We start from the raw sequence: 16,330 nt of genomic DNA on the forward strand, positions 1-16,330 counted from the left end.
ATAGATCCAGCAGTTTCTGTTTTTATAGACAAATTAACTGTCTAATCATTATCATATTGCTGTTTCAGTCTACTGTGACTACATGTCCAAAACTGCTTTGTTGGCTGTATTTTGTGACATTTGGTGGTTATCAATGGCAGTGGATAAACTGAAGTTTTTTTTTGTCTTTTCACTTCCACTTTTCCTTTTCACTTTGAATTGGATATTTGATCTACCCCCTACTATTAACTAACAATTTAGTCCCCACCAACTCTTAATTCTGATGTCGGTCTGTTGTATGTACAATGCCTTTAGACTTATCTCCTCTATGGCTTCTTGCATTTTTCTCATGCACAATGAATACGTCTTAACTGTCTTCCATATTTAGTGACAAATCCCCAGGACCTGATGATTTCTTTCTTAGGGTGTTAAAAAGTAGATACCCTAACTATAATCTTAGAGTTCCCTTGTTTCAAGAATCATCTTTCTGGATTGGAAAACTGCGCATATCTCTAGACTTTAAAAAGGGTAAAATAGGGAAAACCAGGGAATTACATATCAGTTAGCCTAAATCTCTGCTGGGGAAAATTGTTGGAGTCCTAACCAAGGACAGGCCAACCAGGATAAGGAGAACCAGAAAGGATTCATGACCAGTCATGCCTGAAATACCTCATTAAGTTTTGTTTTGAACATGTGATGACCGTAGAGAACAGGGGAATGTCTCAATATTACTTGTATGGATTTCCAGAAAACAATTTCAAATGTTCCCCATAAGAGAATGTTAATTAAGGTAGAAGCCCATGGAATTGAGGGTAAATAGCTGATGTGGTTGGAAAATTGAGTGGCAGGTGACAAAGTAGAGATGGTAATGAGTAGGTTGTCAGATTGGCAGGATATGACTTGTGCAGGGTATAGAATGGGTAAAACTGAGGCAGGTGGATTTCAGTGTGATCAAGTGTGAGGTTAACTGTTTTGAACCATAAGGATAGATTAAGGCACTTTCTAGATGATATGGAAGTTAGACTGTGGGCCAGTTACATAGATCTTTAAAATATCGTGAAGACAACAAGCTAATAAAATGTTGGATTTATATACTAAGTACGTGGATGTAGAAGTTGCGCTACAGCTGTACAAAAATCTGGTTGGATCCCATTTAAGAATACTGGGAGCAGATCTGATAACTCCCTCTTAGGGAGAAGATGTTGGCCTCGGTATTAAGCTGCTTTTGTCCAGAATTTAGAAGGTTAAGGCAATCTTATCTTAGTCTCCAAGTTATTATGGGTAAAAGACAGTAGATAAACCATTTCCACTGTTTGGAGATTGTAAAATGCCTCTTTGTACTGCGAGCAGGATACAAAGATAAGCTCATTGGTAGGTTGGAGGGTAATTGTTGAATCAGGATCCACTGCTTGCTTCCTTTATTGCTCTATAACTACCACAATATCAGTGCTCTTCTAAACTTTTACACAAACATCATTGCATAGTTTGCTATTTCAACAGTTCTGAAGGATGTAAAATTATCAAAGTCAAGAGTCACATGATGCCAGGCCATAGTCCAACAACTTTATTTGAAATCTCAAGCTTTCACAGCATTGCCCCTTCGTCAAATGAAGTGAAGTATACCGACACAGAATTTATAATGTGGAGGTGCCAGTTTTGAACTGGGTTCACAAGGTCAACATATTCATTTGCAATTATATGCTTTCAGAGTGTGGCCCCTTCTATCAGGTCAAGTGAGAGAGCAGCACACAGACACAGAATTTGTCGGCAGAGAGATAAAAGGGCCATACGAATGGTGAGAGTGGAGTGTCAAATAATAAGTCTCTGCAAAGTGATCAAGTGTCAGACAGTGTGAGTAAAGTGGCAACAGCTGAGTAACAAGCAAAGGGATAACCTGTAATGCGATCAAATGAGGCAGAGATTTTACAAAATATTAAAAGTGAGATGGTGCTGGTGACAAACCAAAAGACTGGAATAACATGATAGATATAAGAGTCACATGCTGAGGATCTAACCAAAGTAACAAGTAATCTGAAACTGTACAAACTAATTAGGGTCGAGAGATCATAACAATTTATCAAGGTGATGGTGTCAAAACAGTAAGGAAGATTTAACAGATACAGAATAGTGTGTGGTGGGATCACATGTAGCACGACATGAACCCATGGTCATGGTTGACACTGTCTTCATGGGTATGGGACTTCGCTATCAGTTTCCACTCGGCGATTCTGCTATATTGTAAATCTCGAAGCATCCTCCAAAGTGACCTTAGCAGAAGATCGGAGGCTGAATGACCTTGACTGTTGTAGTTCTCCCTGACTAGGAGGGAACCTTCCTGTCTAGCATACGTTGCACAGTGTCCATTCATCCATTGTCATAGCATCTGCATGGCCTTACTAATATACCATGCCTCAGGGTGTCCTTGCCTGTACTGAATGAGAGACACCACATCAGACGAGTCACAAGTATCTGGTGTGTATGTGGTGAGTGGTGTTCCCATATGTGATGATAGTATCCATGTTGATGATCTGACATGTCTTGCAGAGGTTGTCATAGCAGAGTTGTGTAGCGTTGTGTTCAAAGTTGTCCTTAAGGCTGGTTAGTCTGCTGTGAACAATGGTCTGTTTAAGGTTTGGCAGTTGTTTCATTGCAGGAATTGGGGATGTAGGAATGATCTTGGCAAGATACTTGTCATCATTGATGACATCTTGAAGAACAAGGCATCTCTCTGGCCAAGGGAAGTACTGGATTACAAAACATAATTTATTGATTTGTATCGTGTCTGTTGTCTGAGGAAGTTGTTGTGGTTTCTTGTGGCATGTCAGAACTGATGATCGATGAGTTGGACATCATATCCCATTCTTATGAGCATATCATTCAAAATCTTTAGGTGTCCGTCACACTTCTCCTCATCTAAGTAAATCCTTTCTACGGACAGATCTCCTCCGTAGGGAATGGCTTCTTTAAAATGTTTAGGGTAGCAGCTAGAGAAGTGCAACATCATGAGGTTTTCCAGGGACTTGCGGTAGATTGATGTACTGAAGTGTGCGTCCTTGATGGAGATGCGTGTGTCCACTAATGAGACTGATTCTGAAGTGTAGTTCATGGTAGGTCTAATGGTGGGATGAAACTTATTGATGTCGCGATGTAGACGTTTCAGTGATTCCTTGCCATGAGTGCAAAGGAAGAAAATGTATTTGATGTATCCACTCTACAGAGTTGGTTGGAGGTCTTGCTTGTGTGTGCTAATGTTGGCATTTTGGGGTTGTCTGAATAAAGAACTGGTTGTCAAACGTGAAGACGTTGTCGTTGAGGATGAAGCATTATAGGATGGCATCTAGAAATTGGCCGTATTGGTACTGAATGGGTGCTGAATTTCTGTAACAAATCTGTAGTGTCATCACAGAAGTTGGAGGTTACTTGTACAGTGGGTTTCAAGATGCTGTCAACATAGCCAAAGAGGTTCTCTCACAGGGTGCCATTGCCTGATACAATGGGATGTCCAGATGTGTTAGGTTTGTGTATCTTTGGAAGGCAGTAAAATCCTTCTGTGCGAGACATACGCTGGATGAGAGGGCATAGGATACTCTGGAGGTCTGGATCAAATGACTCGATCAATCTGTTCAGTTGACGGATGTGTTCTTTGGTTGGATCAGTAGGTCGTTGTCTGTAATGTTCCTGGCTGTTCAGTTGTCAGTATGCTTCTTTGCAGTAGTGTGTTCTAATCTATATGATGGTTGTTCTTTTGCTGATTTGATGACAATGTTGCGGTTAGCCTTGGGAGCATGGATAGTTTTGTGTTGTGCTTGGGTGACGTTCTGCATTATCTTGTGAGCAGGGCTGATGAATCTGGCATTCAAGCATCTCCTGATGGCTTAATCATACAGGTCGAGCCTAGGACAGTGGCCTTTGGGAGGGGCCCAATTTGACTCTTCTTTTTTCTCCTTTGGTTGCTGCACCACGGATCACTCTGACTGTTCTAGTTTGTTGGTGATCTCATTGGGCTTGCTGCTGACAACTTAAGGATTCTGGAAGGATTTCTAGAGACTCATTCACTTCGTGAATTACCCTTTGTCTGCTGTGAGGCCACTGGGGTCCGTTTTGGTAGTGGAGCAGAAATTGAGCCCTCGGCTGAGAATTTCGGTTGGATTTCCAGGTGGTGATACCGGTTTCAACTGTAGTACCGGGGAGGCTTAGTTACTGCTGGTGGTGATGCCACGTTTATCCAGTTTCTTGCTGTGCATGTAGGTGGTGTATTTCCATTGCCTCGTCTGCATGACTGTGCTCGTAGCTGGTCTGCTGTATCCTAAACATAAGCTGAGAATATGGATTCTGTCTTAATTTCAAGGTTGCAGCATTTGTTGCAGAGTTGGTGTGCAAGAGGTGTGTCAGCAGAATCTCTGAGCATAGTCTGCATTGTAGGCCAATTTGAGTGGGTTTGTGAACTGTAGTTGTTTTGGGATTTTCTCTGCCTTGCATCTCTGCAGAAACTTGATGTCTGTCAATATGTGTGATCTACTTGGAGGTCCTATCGACTTTGAGCCAGCAGTTTATGGTGTCGATGGTAGCCGTGGTGTGGAGGTACCAGTGGTGGACTGGGGTACAAAAGATCAGAACTCAGATGACACCAGTTGTAATCCACCAGGTTTATTTGAAATCACAAGCTTTCGGAGCATAGCACCATCATCAGGTGAAGTGAAAGGGAAGCACACAGACAGAATTTATAGGCAGAGCAGCCAAGGGCAGAGAGATCAATAGATCATAAAAATGGTGTGAGTAGAGTGTCAAACCAGTCTCTGCAAATGATCAAAAGTGTCAAAGTGAGAGTAAAGTAGCAACAGCTAAATAGTGGGTGAAGGGGATGATCTATCATCCAATTAATTGAGGCAGAGAGATAATTATAAAAGACTATATGATAAAGTGGTCCTGGAGACAAAGCAAATGGTTGGAATAACATGCTAAGGGCCTAACCAATGTAACAAATAATCTAAAACTGTACAAACAAGGTAGAAAGATCATAAATTATCAAGGTGATGGTGTTAAAACAGGATAGTAAGTAAGATTTTACAGGTACAGAATGGTGTGATGGAGTTGCATGTCGTGTGACATGACTCCAAGATCACGTTTGAGGCCATCTTCCTGGGTATTGAACATTTAACAAAGGTGTTAGCTATAGAAGTTGTATGGCCTTTTCATGTATGCATGAAGAAAAACGAAAGGGTAATTAGCTTGTTGCATCTTTTTTTTTATATGTGCGTGCCTAAGGCCAGCAAAAAAAGATGATGCAAAGCTGCAGTCGTATCAGTAATCGTGCATCCATCAACCTTTTTTATTTTTGAGAGTGATTCACCAGGTTTACACACAATAAGCTCCCTGGTGACTCTTGCTAATATTATCTAATTATCATTACCTTATGCAGGTCTGTTAGACCAAGGTTAACCATCTATGTTTGCCAAGAATCACAGCATGGAAGAAGTATTTCACAGCTGACTAGCTCACAAGAGAATGAAAATGGAGAGGGAGACAGTCGTGCAATATATGGTAAGCAAATGTACTCTTTCAATTTCTCTGACTATTTTTATTAGAAATATAAAGATCATGAATTCTTTGCTGGTAGGAATGTTTCCATTCCATTTTTGAATACTGTAATTGGTCCTTGTTATTCCCCACCCCCCCCCCCCAACCGAGTTGCAATTAAGAGTTTGCATCCTACCCTCAACAACTACTCCTAAACTACTATGATTTGATTCAAATCAAAACCTGAAGTGTACGATGATTGACGTCCTTTTTTGTTTTATATTATAAAACTGTTGATAAGACTAAGGAATATTGTTTACTGTATGTAGATTTGATGAGTTAACAGCAGCAGGTAGAAATGGTCATTTTTCTGATTGGCAAGCTGTAACTAAGAGTACCACAGGGATTAGTGTTGAGTCTTCAACTATTTACCCTCTCTAATCAGTGATTTGAATGACAGGACGAAATGTATATTTGCTCAGTTTGCTAATAATGCCAAGCTTTAAGAAATTGTCAACAGGACATAGATTGTCTCTAAGTTAAATTGACAGGTTACGTGAGCAGGCAAAAATTTGGCAGGTGGTGTTAACAAGTGGGTAAATGTGAATTGACAATGTTGGCAGGAAGAGGAGAGGCTGTGTACTTTTTGAATGAAGAGCTATTTCAGAACTCAGTGATATAGAGTGAAGTGTCTATGTAAATGAACTTGTTAGTATACAACAATTAGGGATGCAAATGGCACTTTTTTTTATTGCAAAGGGAAATGGAGTAGAAAAGTTAGGAAGCTTGACGGCAGCTGTACCGAGTGTTTGTTGAGACCATATATGGAATACTGTGTATAGATCTGGTTTCCTTGGAGAGAAAATTACTTTAGAAGAAGTTCAGAAAAGGTTCACTTGACTCGTTGTAGAGGCTTATCAGGTGAACAAAGTCCTAACCTGTCCAACTACATCCATTTGAATTTAAAAGACTTTGGGAGGTGACCTTAAAGTGCATAAAACTTAAGGGGATGAGTTGGGATAGACACCAGGAGGATGTTTCCTCTTTGTAGGGAAAACTAAAACCAAGGGGCCATAGTTGACAAATAAGATGTTTCCTTGTTGAATCAGATGAGATTTTTTTTCCCTCCCCCTGTGTTGGAATTTGTAATTCTCTTCCACAGAATGTAGTGCAGGCTAGATCTTTTCGATCTGTTCAGGGCTGAATTAACATATTTTGATGAGCAAGCAAGTTGAGGGTTACGAAATGCACACAGTGGAAAGAGGAACCTGATCAACTTATGATTTATTGAATGAATGGTGCAGGCCTGGTTACCTATTGCTAAGTTCCGATGTAGTATTTGTTTGTAGCCAATTACAAGCTATAATAGCGGGCTAACTTCACCACAGTTCTGCATGCCTCACATCCTATAAGGATTCCATGCCATTCTCCCAGTTCTATCACTTGTATTATATCTGTTCAGATGATGACACCTTTCAAAACAGTGCTGTTGACATGGGTTCTGTCTTTCATTAACCAAGTTTTCCTGCCCGAGCCCTCAATTGCATCTGACCTATCACCCATGCTTCTGTCCTTGCCCCTTTCCCATCAGTCTCAACAGCATGATCGGGCCCCCTTGTCCTCACTTTTCATCCCACCAGCTTCTGAATTCAAAGGATCACCCTCCACCATTTCAGACAACTCCAGCAGAATGTCATCACCAAACACATCATTTTTCCCTCATTCTCCATGTCTGCATTTCAGAGTATCCCAGAGGGAACTGTCCCTAGTCCATTCCGTGATCACCAACGTCATCCCAACTTCCTATGGCACCCTCCCATGTAACCACAGAAGGTGCAACACCCAGCATTTCACTTGTACCTCCTCAATCTTATCTGTTGCATTCGCCGCATCCAGTGTGGCTCCTCGACGTTGGAGAAACTAAGTGCAGCCTTCATACCATGATTTGTCTTTTGAAGATGGTCGATGGATTTTAAGGAGACAAGAGATGTCCATTTGCTGGTCCAGGTCAATGGTGAAATAACCCGCACCACCCCAAAAAACAAAGTTGGTGGTGGAAGATTCACCAATGATAAATGCCAGTGATTGTCAAGGGAAGATGGTTAGATTGTGGTATTCAGCCCCACACCCTTATTTCTTTTAAAAACTGTCACTAGTCTGTGTTTGGGAGGTGTGGAGGCCACACCCCACTCTGCTGTTTCCATGTGCAATCTGCAGCGTGCCTTACTGCACTATGCTATCTCCTTGCTGCTGTTGACATGGACAGCCCCCATTACTGATGGAGAGACTCAGCTTGAACAAACTAAGAAGTAGAATAATTCCCTCACTCTGCCATCATTATCATTTCTCTGCTCCCTTCCTCAATATTAGGGCAAGATGGAGAATTCCAGGTGGGGAGGAAGAATTGAGTAATGGGGAAGGAAGGTGTGTGTGCGTGGGGAGGTGCGTTGGAAAGAAGTGAGTCTGTATGAGAGAGGTGGGGGGACAAAAGCAGAGCTGATTGCAATGTTTGGATGAGGGAAGACAAACCTCATTTGAATCGTCTCCATTAAATATAGAGAATTTATTTGAAACTTGCATGGGTGCATAAATATTTGCAAAAATGTTATTATAAAATTGCAGAAATAACTGACTGACTGAGTTATCTGGCTTTCATTCTGTTTGTACATTTTGATGCAACTAAAGTGTCTTGCAAGGTCATTTTAGAGGGCTGAGAACAGTCATTGCTTTGGGTTTGGGGGTCACAAATAGGTTAATCTCACACTGGAGAAGGAAATATCCTGACCTAACTGATGAACATTATTGAATCAGTTTGAGTATTTAGAGGAATAGCTTTGTTAATGCCAGCTTTTTATTACCGATTTTATTTGAAAATTACAAGTAACTCCTTGTCACCAAATCACCAAGGAGAAGGGACGCTACCGTATGTGGTGGAGGTGTGTTTCTCCTATAGCAGTAAAGCTTAAGGATTACATTTAGTGGGCAATGCACAGTTTACCTTTATCAAAAAAATACTGTTAATTTCTGATTGTGGTTACTACAAAAAAGTCTATTTTGAGACATTAAACTATTCAGTATGGAATACATCTCTTTAAATCTGAGATTGGATTAGTTATGATTGACCATTGCTTCCTTGTCTGTCTTGCTGTACTCCTGTCCACCAAGTTGATTCTGATGCTAAATGTCCTGAAAAAATATAAAAATATTGATCTACAGAAATATTCAACCAGTCATTTTGATTGTACTGAACTTGATACCATTGAAACTGACACATTTTTATCAAAGCTTTTTGTCTTGCTTGTGTCAGGACAATTTGTAAGAATAGCAATTTGACAGGAGAGTGCATATTGGCTGATAAGTGGATGCTGATTAGAGGCATCATAATGGAAACTGCAGGAATTTCTCAGTGACAGTTAACTGTACAAGCCGCACTGACAAAGGCCACTTTTAGAATACTGTGCATGGTTCTGGTCACCCTGCTATAGACAGGATGTTATTAAATTGGAGAGGATGCACAAAAGATTAACTGGATATTGCTGGGACTGGAGTGTTTGAGTTACAAGGATAGACTGGGACTTGCTTCACTGCAGGCTTATAAAATCATGAGGGGTGTAGGGAAGGTGAAGAGCAGAAGTATTTTTCTTAGGATGGGTGAGTTTAAATCTGAGTGTCATATTTTTTAAGATAACAAGGTGTAGAGCTGGATGAACACAGCAGGCCAAGCAGCATCAGAGGAGCAAGAAAGCAGACGTTGCAGGCCTCGACCCTTCTTCAGAAAAATCATTTTTCTGAAGAAGGGTCGAGGCCTGAAACATCAGCATTCTTGCTCCTCTGATGCTGCTTGGCCTGCTATGTTCATCCAGCTTTACACCTTGTTATCTTAGATTCTCCAGCATCTGCAGTTCCTGCTATCTGTCATATTTTTAAGGTGAGAGGAGAAAGATTTAACAAGGACCTGAGGAGCAAAATTTTCAGACGGTTCATGTGTGGAATGAACTGTCAAAGGAAGTGGATGCAGGTGCAGTTACAACAATTCAGAAACATTTGTATAGGTACATGAATAGGAGAGGTTATGGGCCAAATGGGACTAGTTTAGTTTGGGAAACTTGTTTGGTATGGCCAAGTTGGACCAACAGATCTGTTTATGTTCAGTATGACTACAAATTGCCACAGCAGGATTTGAATACATCTCTTGATTTAGTCCAAACCTCCTAAATTACTAATGCAGTATGCAACCATTATTCTATCCAGTTAAATATTAGAATTCATGTAGAAGTCCTGATGAAGGGTCTAGACCCAAAATGTCGACTTTCCTACTCCTCTGTTGCCTGACCTGTATTCCTCAAGCTTGTCGTTACCCACTTAGCATTTATGTACATATTTAGTATTTCAAAATTAATAAACTGCAAGCTGTAGTTGGGACTTTTTAATCATTTTTCTGTTTGTTTACATTTTAGTATACCATGCAATCTACCTGGAAGAACTGACAACAGCAGAACTTGCTAAAAAGATTGCTGCTATCTTTAGTATATCCCAAAATCAGATAAACCAGGTGTACAGACAGGGTCCTACAGGTATTCATGTTCTCGTCAGTGATCAGGTGAGTGGATATTTTGTTGCGTGATAAGTCAGAGAACCATCTGCGCTGAGCTCAGCAACTACCTTCTTGGCTACGACTGTCTGTATTAATTACATTTCTTTACCCACATAAGAATGTAGATGTCAGCATTGTCTCCTTGGCAACACACTGAGATAAAAGGCCTGAATAACACCAGACTCCGTGTAAACAATGACTGGCAAGAACTACCTTTCAGACTGTTGTGCACCCTTAGCGTGAAGGCCCGTCTTCCTGACTGGCGAGCAAGAGCTTAGGAATGGGGTCAGTTTTGGGTTCCAAACTCATTTTCTTAGTTGTAAAACAGTGGCAGTAGGCCTTTCCTCTACATGTGTCTTAATCTTTCTAATATCTAGAATTGCTTCGCTTCATTGATTAGCAAGTGAAGTTGAACATGACTACATAATTGAAAATTAGCATGAACAATTGTATTGACACGAGTTTTCAGTTTGTAATGAGTGAACAGAAGTAAAAACATAAACTTTAGAAACAGTTCAAATTGAGTTTGGCAATTGTGGTTGTCACCATTTGTTTGGAGAAGTGACCTGTAATGATTCAAATCTGCTGTACACAGAACAGCAATTTGTATTTGATTCTTTAATAAAACATCCCAAGGTGTCTGACAGACCATCATAGAACATACATATGGCACCATATCATGGAAGGAGGTATTTGGCCAGATAGCCAAAAGCTTGGTCAAAGAGGTAGGTTTTTAAGGTGTCTTAAACGAGACAAGCAAGATGGAGAGGTTTATGGAAGGAATTCCAGAGCATAGGGTCTTGACAGCTGAAGGCATAGCTATTAAAGTTGGGGCAGTTAAAATCATGAATCAAGAATTTCAGATGTGGGAAGAGATGAAAATTTTAAAAAGAACCATGCTTATCAGAAGCTAGTGTAGCTTAACAAACCTAGGTGATGGAACATGACTTACTGCGATTATGGATATGGGTAGTAGAGTTTTGGATGACCTCAAGTTGACAGGATAGAACGTGGGAGGACAGTCAGTGTATTAGAATATTGAAATTTAGAGATAACAACCAAAAAATGTGGACAAGGGCTTTAGAAGCAGGTGAACTAAATCAGAGCTGGAGACTGGTGATACTTTTAAAGCCGGAAATAAGCGATCTTAGTGATGGTGCACCTATGTTTGGAAAGTCATTTCAGTATCATAAACACTCTGGTTTAGCCACAAAGGGATGAAAGTGGTAGTTGGGGATGCTTATCAAGGCGACCAAAGACGCGGGCTTCAGTCTCTCTAGCACTGGATGAAACTTCTGCCCATTCGCTAACTGGGTGGTAAAAAAGCAATCTGAGTTTAGACAATGGAGAGGTTGAGACTGGAGGAGTAAAGCAAAGCTGAAATTGATTACAACTTGTCATATCACTGCCTTTGGGACTGGAGTTATGTTCACGTGTTTATCTTGGGCAGTAAAGTAAATCAGATTTGATGCATGACTTGGTGTTTGCTGTATGAAACAGGTGGGATGTTTCAGTCCAAAAAAAATCTTGTTGTTGATACTTGTGTTGCTAAAGGCATTTAACAAGCTTTTGGACTGCAATGGAACTTAAAATAGATGAGTTTTAATTACTTTAACTGTCACTTGTGCACGCGATGGACTGATGGAAATAAATCATGTTCAGACATTAATGCTGTGGATATTAATATTACTAAGTGCATACAAGATGCCTTCTAGAATTGTTTTACATGCACTTGGTATTTGTCCACCGGACACCTTCTGGCCATGACATGCATGCAATACTGCCATCTGTAGTCATACTCAAATTTTCACTCCCCAAATGACTATTTTACTTGCACCTAACTGGGTGCAAGGAGTAAAGCAAGTGATATGGGCTGTGTTGTGAAGATGAGTTAAACTTAAGATCTGTCCTGTTATAATTGAGATTTAAGAGCTTGTTCTAGCAGTTCTGTACACCCAGTAATGCCAAAAGAATGAAATGGGTAGTCCTTTGTTGTGTGGGGCTGATTTGTTCACTAGCACATTAAGGGTAAACAGAGGTCACACCACAAAAGCAAGCTATTTGGTCCTAGCAGCCTGTGTTGATATTTACCCTCCACATGAATAAATGCATCTGAGCCTCTGCAGCCACTTTCACCCAGCTTTCTTCATCTTTGTCCCTCTTCACATAATGCCAATGTTCTTCACTATTGACCTGAATAGGCAGAGCAAGTACTAATATCATCCATGGTACCATCTTCCTACTTCACAACTGTTGGGAGTGGATTGTGGACCAAGAACTGAGGTGAGTTCTACCAAAAATAGCCAATAGCATTCTAGAAAAAAAAAATCACATGCTAAAAAAACAAAATCTCTAACTTGAGATGTATTGAATTTGAAAGAGGCTGCTTCTAGTGATTCTCGGGAACAGAATTTATTTGGAGTCTCTTGGTATAAAGATCTCCTTTTCCCACTGGTTTCAGGGTAATCATTTTTTGGTGATAATTTAGTCACTTCTAATATTTCAAACTAAAACCTGAGGTTGGGTGACATGTATAATAAATGTCATACTAGGTCTTTCAAGTGTTCTTGGATTAGCAGGGGGACGTTCTAGTTTGAATACAAGATTTATTTTTGGTATTCTTTATTCCTAAAACTGCTGTGTTCTTCAAATATTTTACAGATGGTTCATAACCTCCAAGATGAAAGTTGTTTTGTAATCAGTACGATAAAAGGTTTGTATTTTTCTTCAAAGCTTGTACAAGCCAAACAAACATTAAGCAGATTTATCATACTTTTTTTTTCTATTTTACAGCTGAAAATAGCGAAGGCTACCACGTAATTTTGAAGTAACCTGTCCCATTTAGCAGTTAAGCTGGACTACATTTTTGCATATAGAAGATATCTTTATTATGACAAAGGACATTGAGCAAATTCATGTAAATGTTAGAATCTGACTTCACTGTACAAAATGTTTCATATTGAAAACACAGCTTGACTGTTCAGTGACTTTACTGTGAGTTTGAAATTTCTGGAAATATCACTGCCACCAATCTGCACCCTCCTTGCATGTGTAGGATGCAGCAAGCTCGAGGGTAGACCTGAAAGTCCAGAAATTATGGTTCAAAGTGGTCTTCATAAATATGACAAGAGGAGGAAAATGGCCAGTAGATCCAGATTTGCACAATAATAGTCTCATTTTGAAGCAGTTCTGCTTCCTTATCTGTCTAGTTTCTTGATTATTGGTTGAAATTGTTGAGGTATGCCAAGTTATTTTTTTAAATGTTTGCCTTTTACTTTGTGCTGTAATGCATTTACTGCCTTCACAAGATACTAGTTTCATTCTATAGAACTGTATCTACAAGATCGTATAGTGCAGTTGCTAATTTGCATTCTAAAGAGAAAAACTATATAAAAATGTTGTGATTTCAACTCCTGTCTCAAATCAGGACATTCGTTTAATTTAAAGTTGCAGCTTGCACATTTAGTATTTTTTTTCTGCTTCAAGGTCATAGGGCTTTTTATATATAAAAAAGCTGATCTTATTTGTTTGAAACACTTAGTGCTTTTTATTGTTTGAGTTCAGTGTCAAACCTTTTTACCTGTAGATATTCAGCAGTTGTGGATAAAGCAAGGAGTTTCTCAGTTTTGTTTGTAAATCATAACTGCTGTTAGATCAGAGGAAAGGTATGTTCTGCATTTAAAAATAAATTTGTAAATTCCATTAATCAAATCTTATGCTTTTGAAAGCTGTATTTAAAAAAAAAAGTTGTGTCCAATAATTCTCCAGGTCATAATTGTGCCTATGTGACCAAATCTCACTGCACTGAAAAGTTAATAAAATCAAGTTTGCTTACTTTTTAAGATGGTTTTTATGGGATTATAATTAATGAGTTGGCAAATGAGAAATTTAAACTCAATACCATGTATGCAAGTCAAGGAAGGGTCTATTGTGGCATAGTGGTTACATTCCTACCTCTGGACCACAAAGGTCAGGATTAAAGTCCTACCTGCCATGATGCTGTCACAAGATTTCCAAACTCTCTCAAAATGTTAATTTAGCTGTTCACTTTAACTTCTGAGTTGTCAAAGTTGTGTTAAAACATACCATCAACAATAAAAGATTAAGATTCATTTCCAGATTAGGATTTTAGGACATCATTTATGGTTCAGTTACAATTAGCTCGTGAAACACAAGCATCAGCAACTCAGTTTTGACTTTTAATTATGGGATAAATTCATACTGCCTGTGTAATAAAGTTCTTTAAAATCATTTTGCAAGTATCTCAAATCCTGTACAATGACAATTAAATTATATGGGTATTTGCTATCAATTTTATACTACAATGGAATGTTGGCATTTATTTGACAATTCATTTAATTTACAAAGTGATGAATAGCTGTAGCTTTGGACTATATGGAGGATAAAAGTAGAAAGAATTTATGGCACAAGTATCCATTGACCTTAGATTTTTTTTAAAAATGAAAAGCCTCCACCATCTTAATCTTAGTCCATTTTACTATAGCCAGCAGGAACACACGTTGTCTATACGTTAGAATTTCAATTTAAGTAATTTAGTATGAAATATTCCAAATTTAGGTTTCTGCCATCTATATTAAATAGCAAAGTACAATCCTACAATGAAGCACCTTTGTTTCTAGATGCTTGCTGATGTGCAGTGCGTCACACTGTTTTAAAGTTTCCAGGAATTTCAGTCTTCAATGCTTGTATTTCTGAATCAGTTAATGCCAAAAGCACACTTTTCTGAAGACAGACCCATACAATTAACACAGTAAAGACCACTTTCCTTTGGATGTTTTTCCATTTGGTAACATTCGGGGATTCTTATCACTTTTTTACATTTTAGCCAATATTCTGGTCTCTAGATCAGAGACTGCAAAATGCACATTAGGGTTTAGTGATCTGTTAAGTTGCATGAGATTGCTCTGAAAATGTTAACTTCAAATGGATAACTCAGCCCTTGATTATATGAATTGAGCACCAACACCGGTGTATCCTGCCAGTGTGAAAACCTATTTACACCGAGCCTGACGATTAGTCAACAAATCCTCTATCCATGCTAATGGTACCCCCTATGTTAATGCTCTGATTTGGTGTGGTAACCTTTGCAGCACCATGTCAAATGTCTTCAGGAAATTAAGTATTGAATGCCTACCAGTTACCCTCAAACGTGCTTGTGATTTTCTGAAAGAACAGCAAAGCAAACATGAATTCACAAAACCATGAGGACTCCACATGGAAGAATTGTTCCAGTAGCATCTATATAGATTCTAGCATTTTCTCCATAGCAGATATTGGACTAACTAGCTAATTTCTTGCTTTGTCTCCTTTCTTCCTTGAATAGAGAATCACGTTTGGATAAAGGGTTACCGGACTCAAAATGCTGACTCAATCTCTCTACAGATACAGAGTTTCTCTGACAGTTTTTGTTCTGTTTCAATATTTGAAGCATTTAAAACATGATGATTGTTACATTTAATGGTGCAAAAACAAGTATTTTTCAAATCAAACATGAACTGCATCAATTTACAGACTGAATGAAATTGACAGCTGTCAGCTAAGGTCTAGATTTGAGAATTTTAATTGAGCACTCACTTCCATGGTAATAAAGGAGGTACTCAATCAGAACATTTTATCTCACTATGTTGCCAACAAACCCACATCACATAGTAGCTAATTTTTAAACAAAATTCTCTAAACTGGGATTATCATGTAAATAGTTGGCTAATTGTTAAACACAACTTAAACTTTTTACTGTAAGTACTGTGTGTGATAAACTTCTAAACTTAGATTGTTGTTTGAACAATTTTTCTACAAATGCATGATACTGTTAAGCGTATGGTTATTTTGCATTACAACTGGACTATCTCATTAAGTATACTGATTTTAATTTGATATCAAGCCTATTCTTTTTATCCTTTTATCACTAAAGTCTGTGGTTGTAATCACCCATAACTCACTGTAGAAAATGAATTTAACTGCATACTTCCCTTAAATATAAAGTTAAATTTGAATTCCGACAATTGGAATTATTACTTTATTCCATTTTAATGGTAAGATTGCAAGATTTACAGTAAAGCTATAAACATTTGCTAAGAATCCAGCTTGTCAATTTTGAATTTTATACATTTTATACTTGACAAACTTTTCACCCCCAGATTTAGGACAAAGTCTTTTAAGTCAGTTTAGATTAAATACATTTTGAATCCTTACCAATCCTGCTGCAGAAAGACAAGTGGC

General features: G+C 38.8%; 1 protein-coding gene across 7 annotated transcripts in view; it reads left to right on the top strand.

Annotated features, from left to right (window-relative positions):
• Positions 1-16,054, top strand: part of LOC125451943 (upstream-binding protein 1-like) — a 56,732-nt gene extending 40,678 nt beyond the window's left edge. For 2 of the 7 annotated variants that reach the window (XM_048529714.2, XM_048529717.2), the window contains 4 exons: positions 5,399-5,520; positions 9,954-10,096; positions 12,752-12,803; positions 12,884-13,932. In XM_048529714.2, coding sequence (XP_048385671.1) covers positions 5,399-5,520; positions 9,954-10,096; positions 12,752-12,803; positions 12,884-12,921 — 355 coding nt within the window. In that variant the 3' untranslated portion in view covers positions 12,922-13,932. Of the gene's footprint in view, positions 1-5,398; positions 5,521-9,953; positions 10,097-10,208; positions 10,376-12,291; positions 12,804-12,883; positions 13,933-15,434 lie in introns of those variants that run through there. The other 5 variants (XR_007247420.2, XR_007247419.2, XR_007247421.2 and 2 more) reach the window with 5 other exon arrangements.
• Positions 16,055-16,330: the final 276 nt, after the last annotated feature.

The sequence above is a fragment of the Stegostoma tigrinum genome, chromosome 5 (genome assembly GCF_030684315.1).
Source record: "Stegostoma tigrinum isolate sSteTig4 chromosome 5, sSteTig4.hap1, whole genome shotgun sequence".
Taxonomy (NCBI): Eukaryota; Metazoa; Chordata; class Chondrichthyes; order Orectolobiformes; family Stegostomatidae; genus Stegostoma; species Stegostoma tigrinum.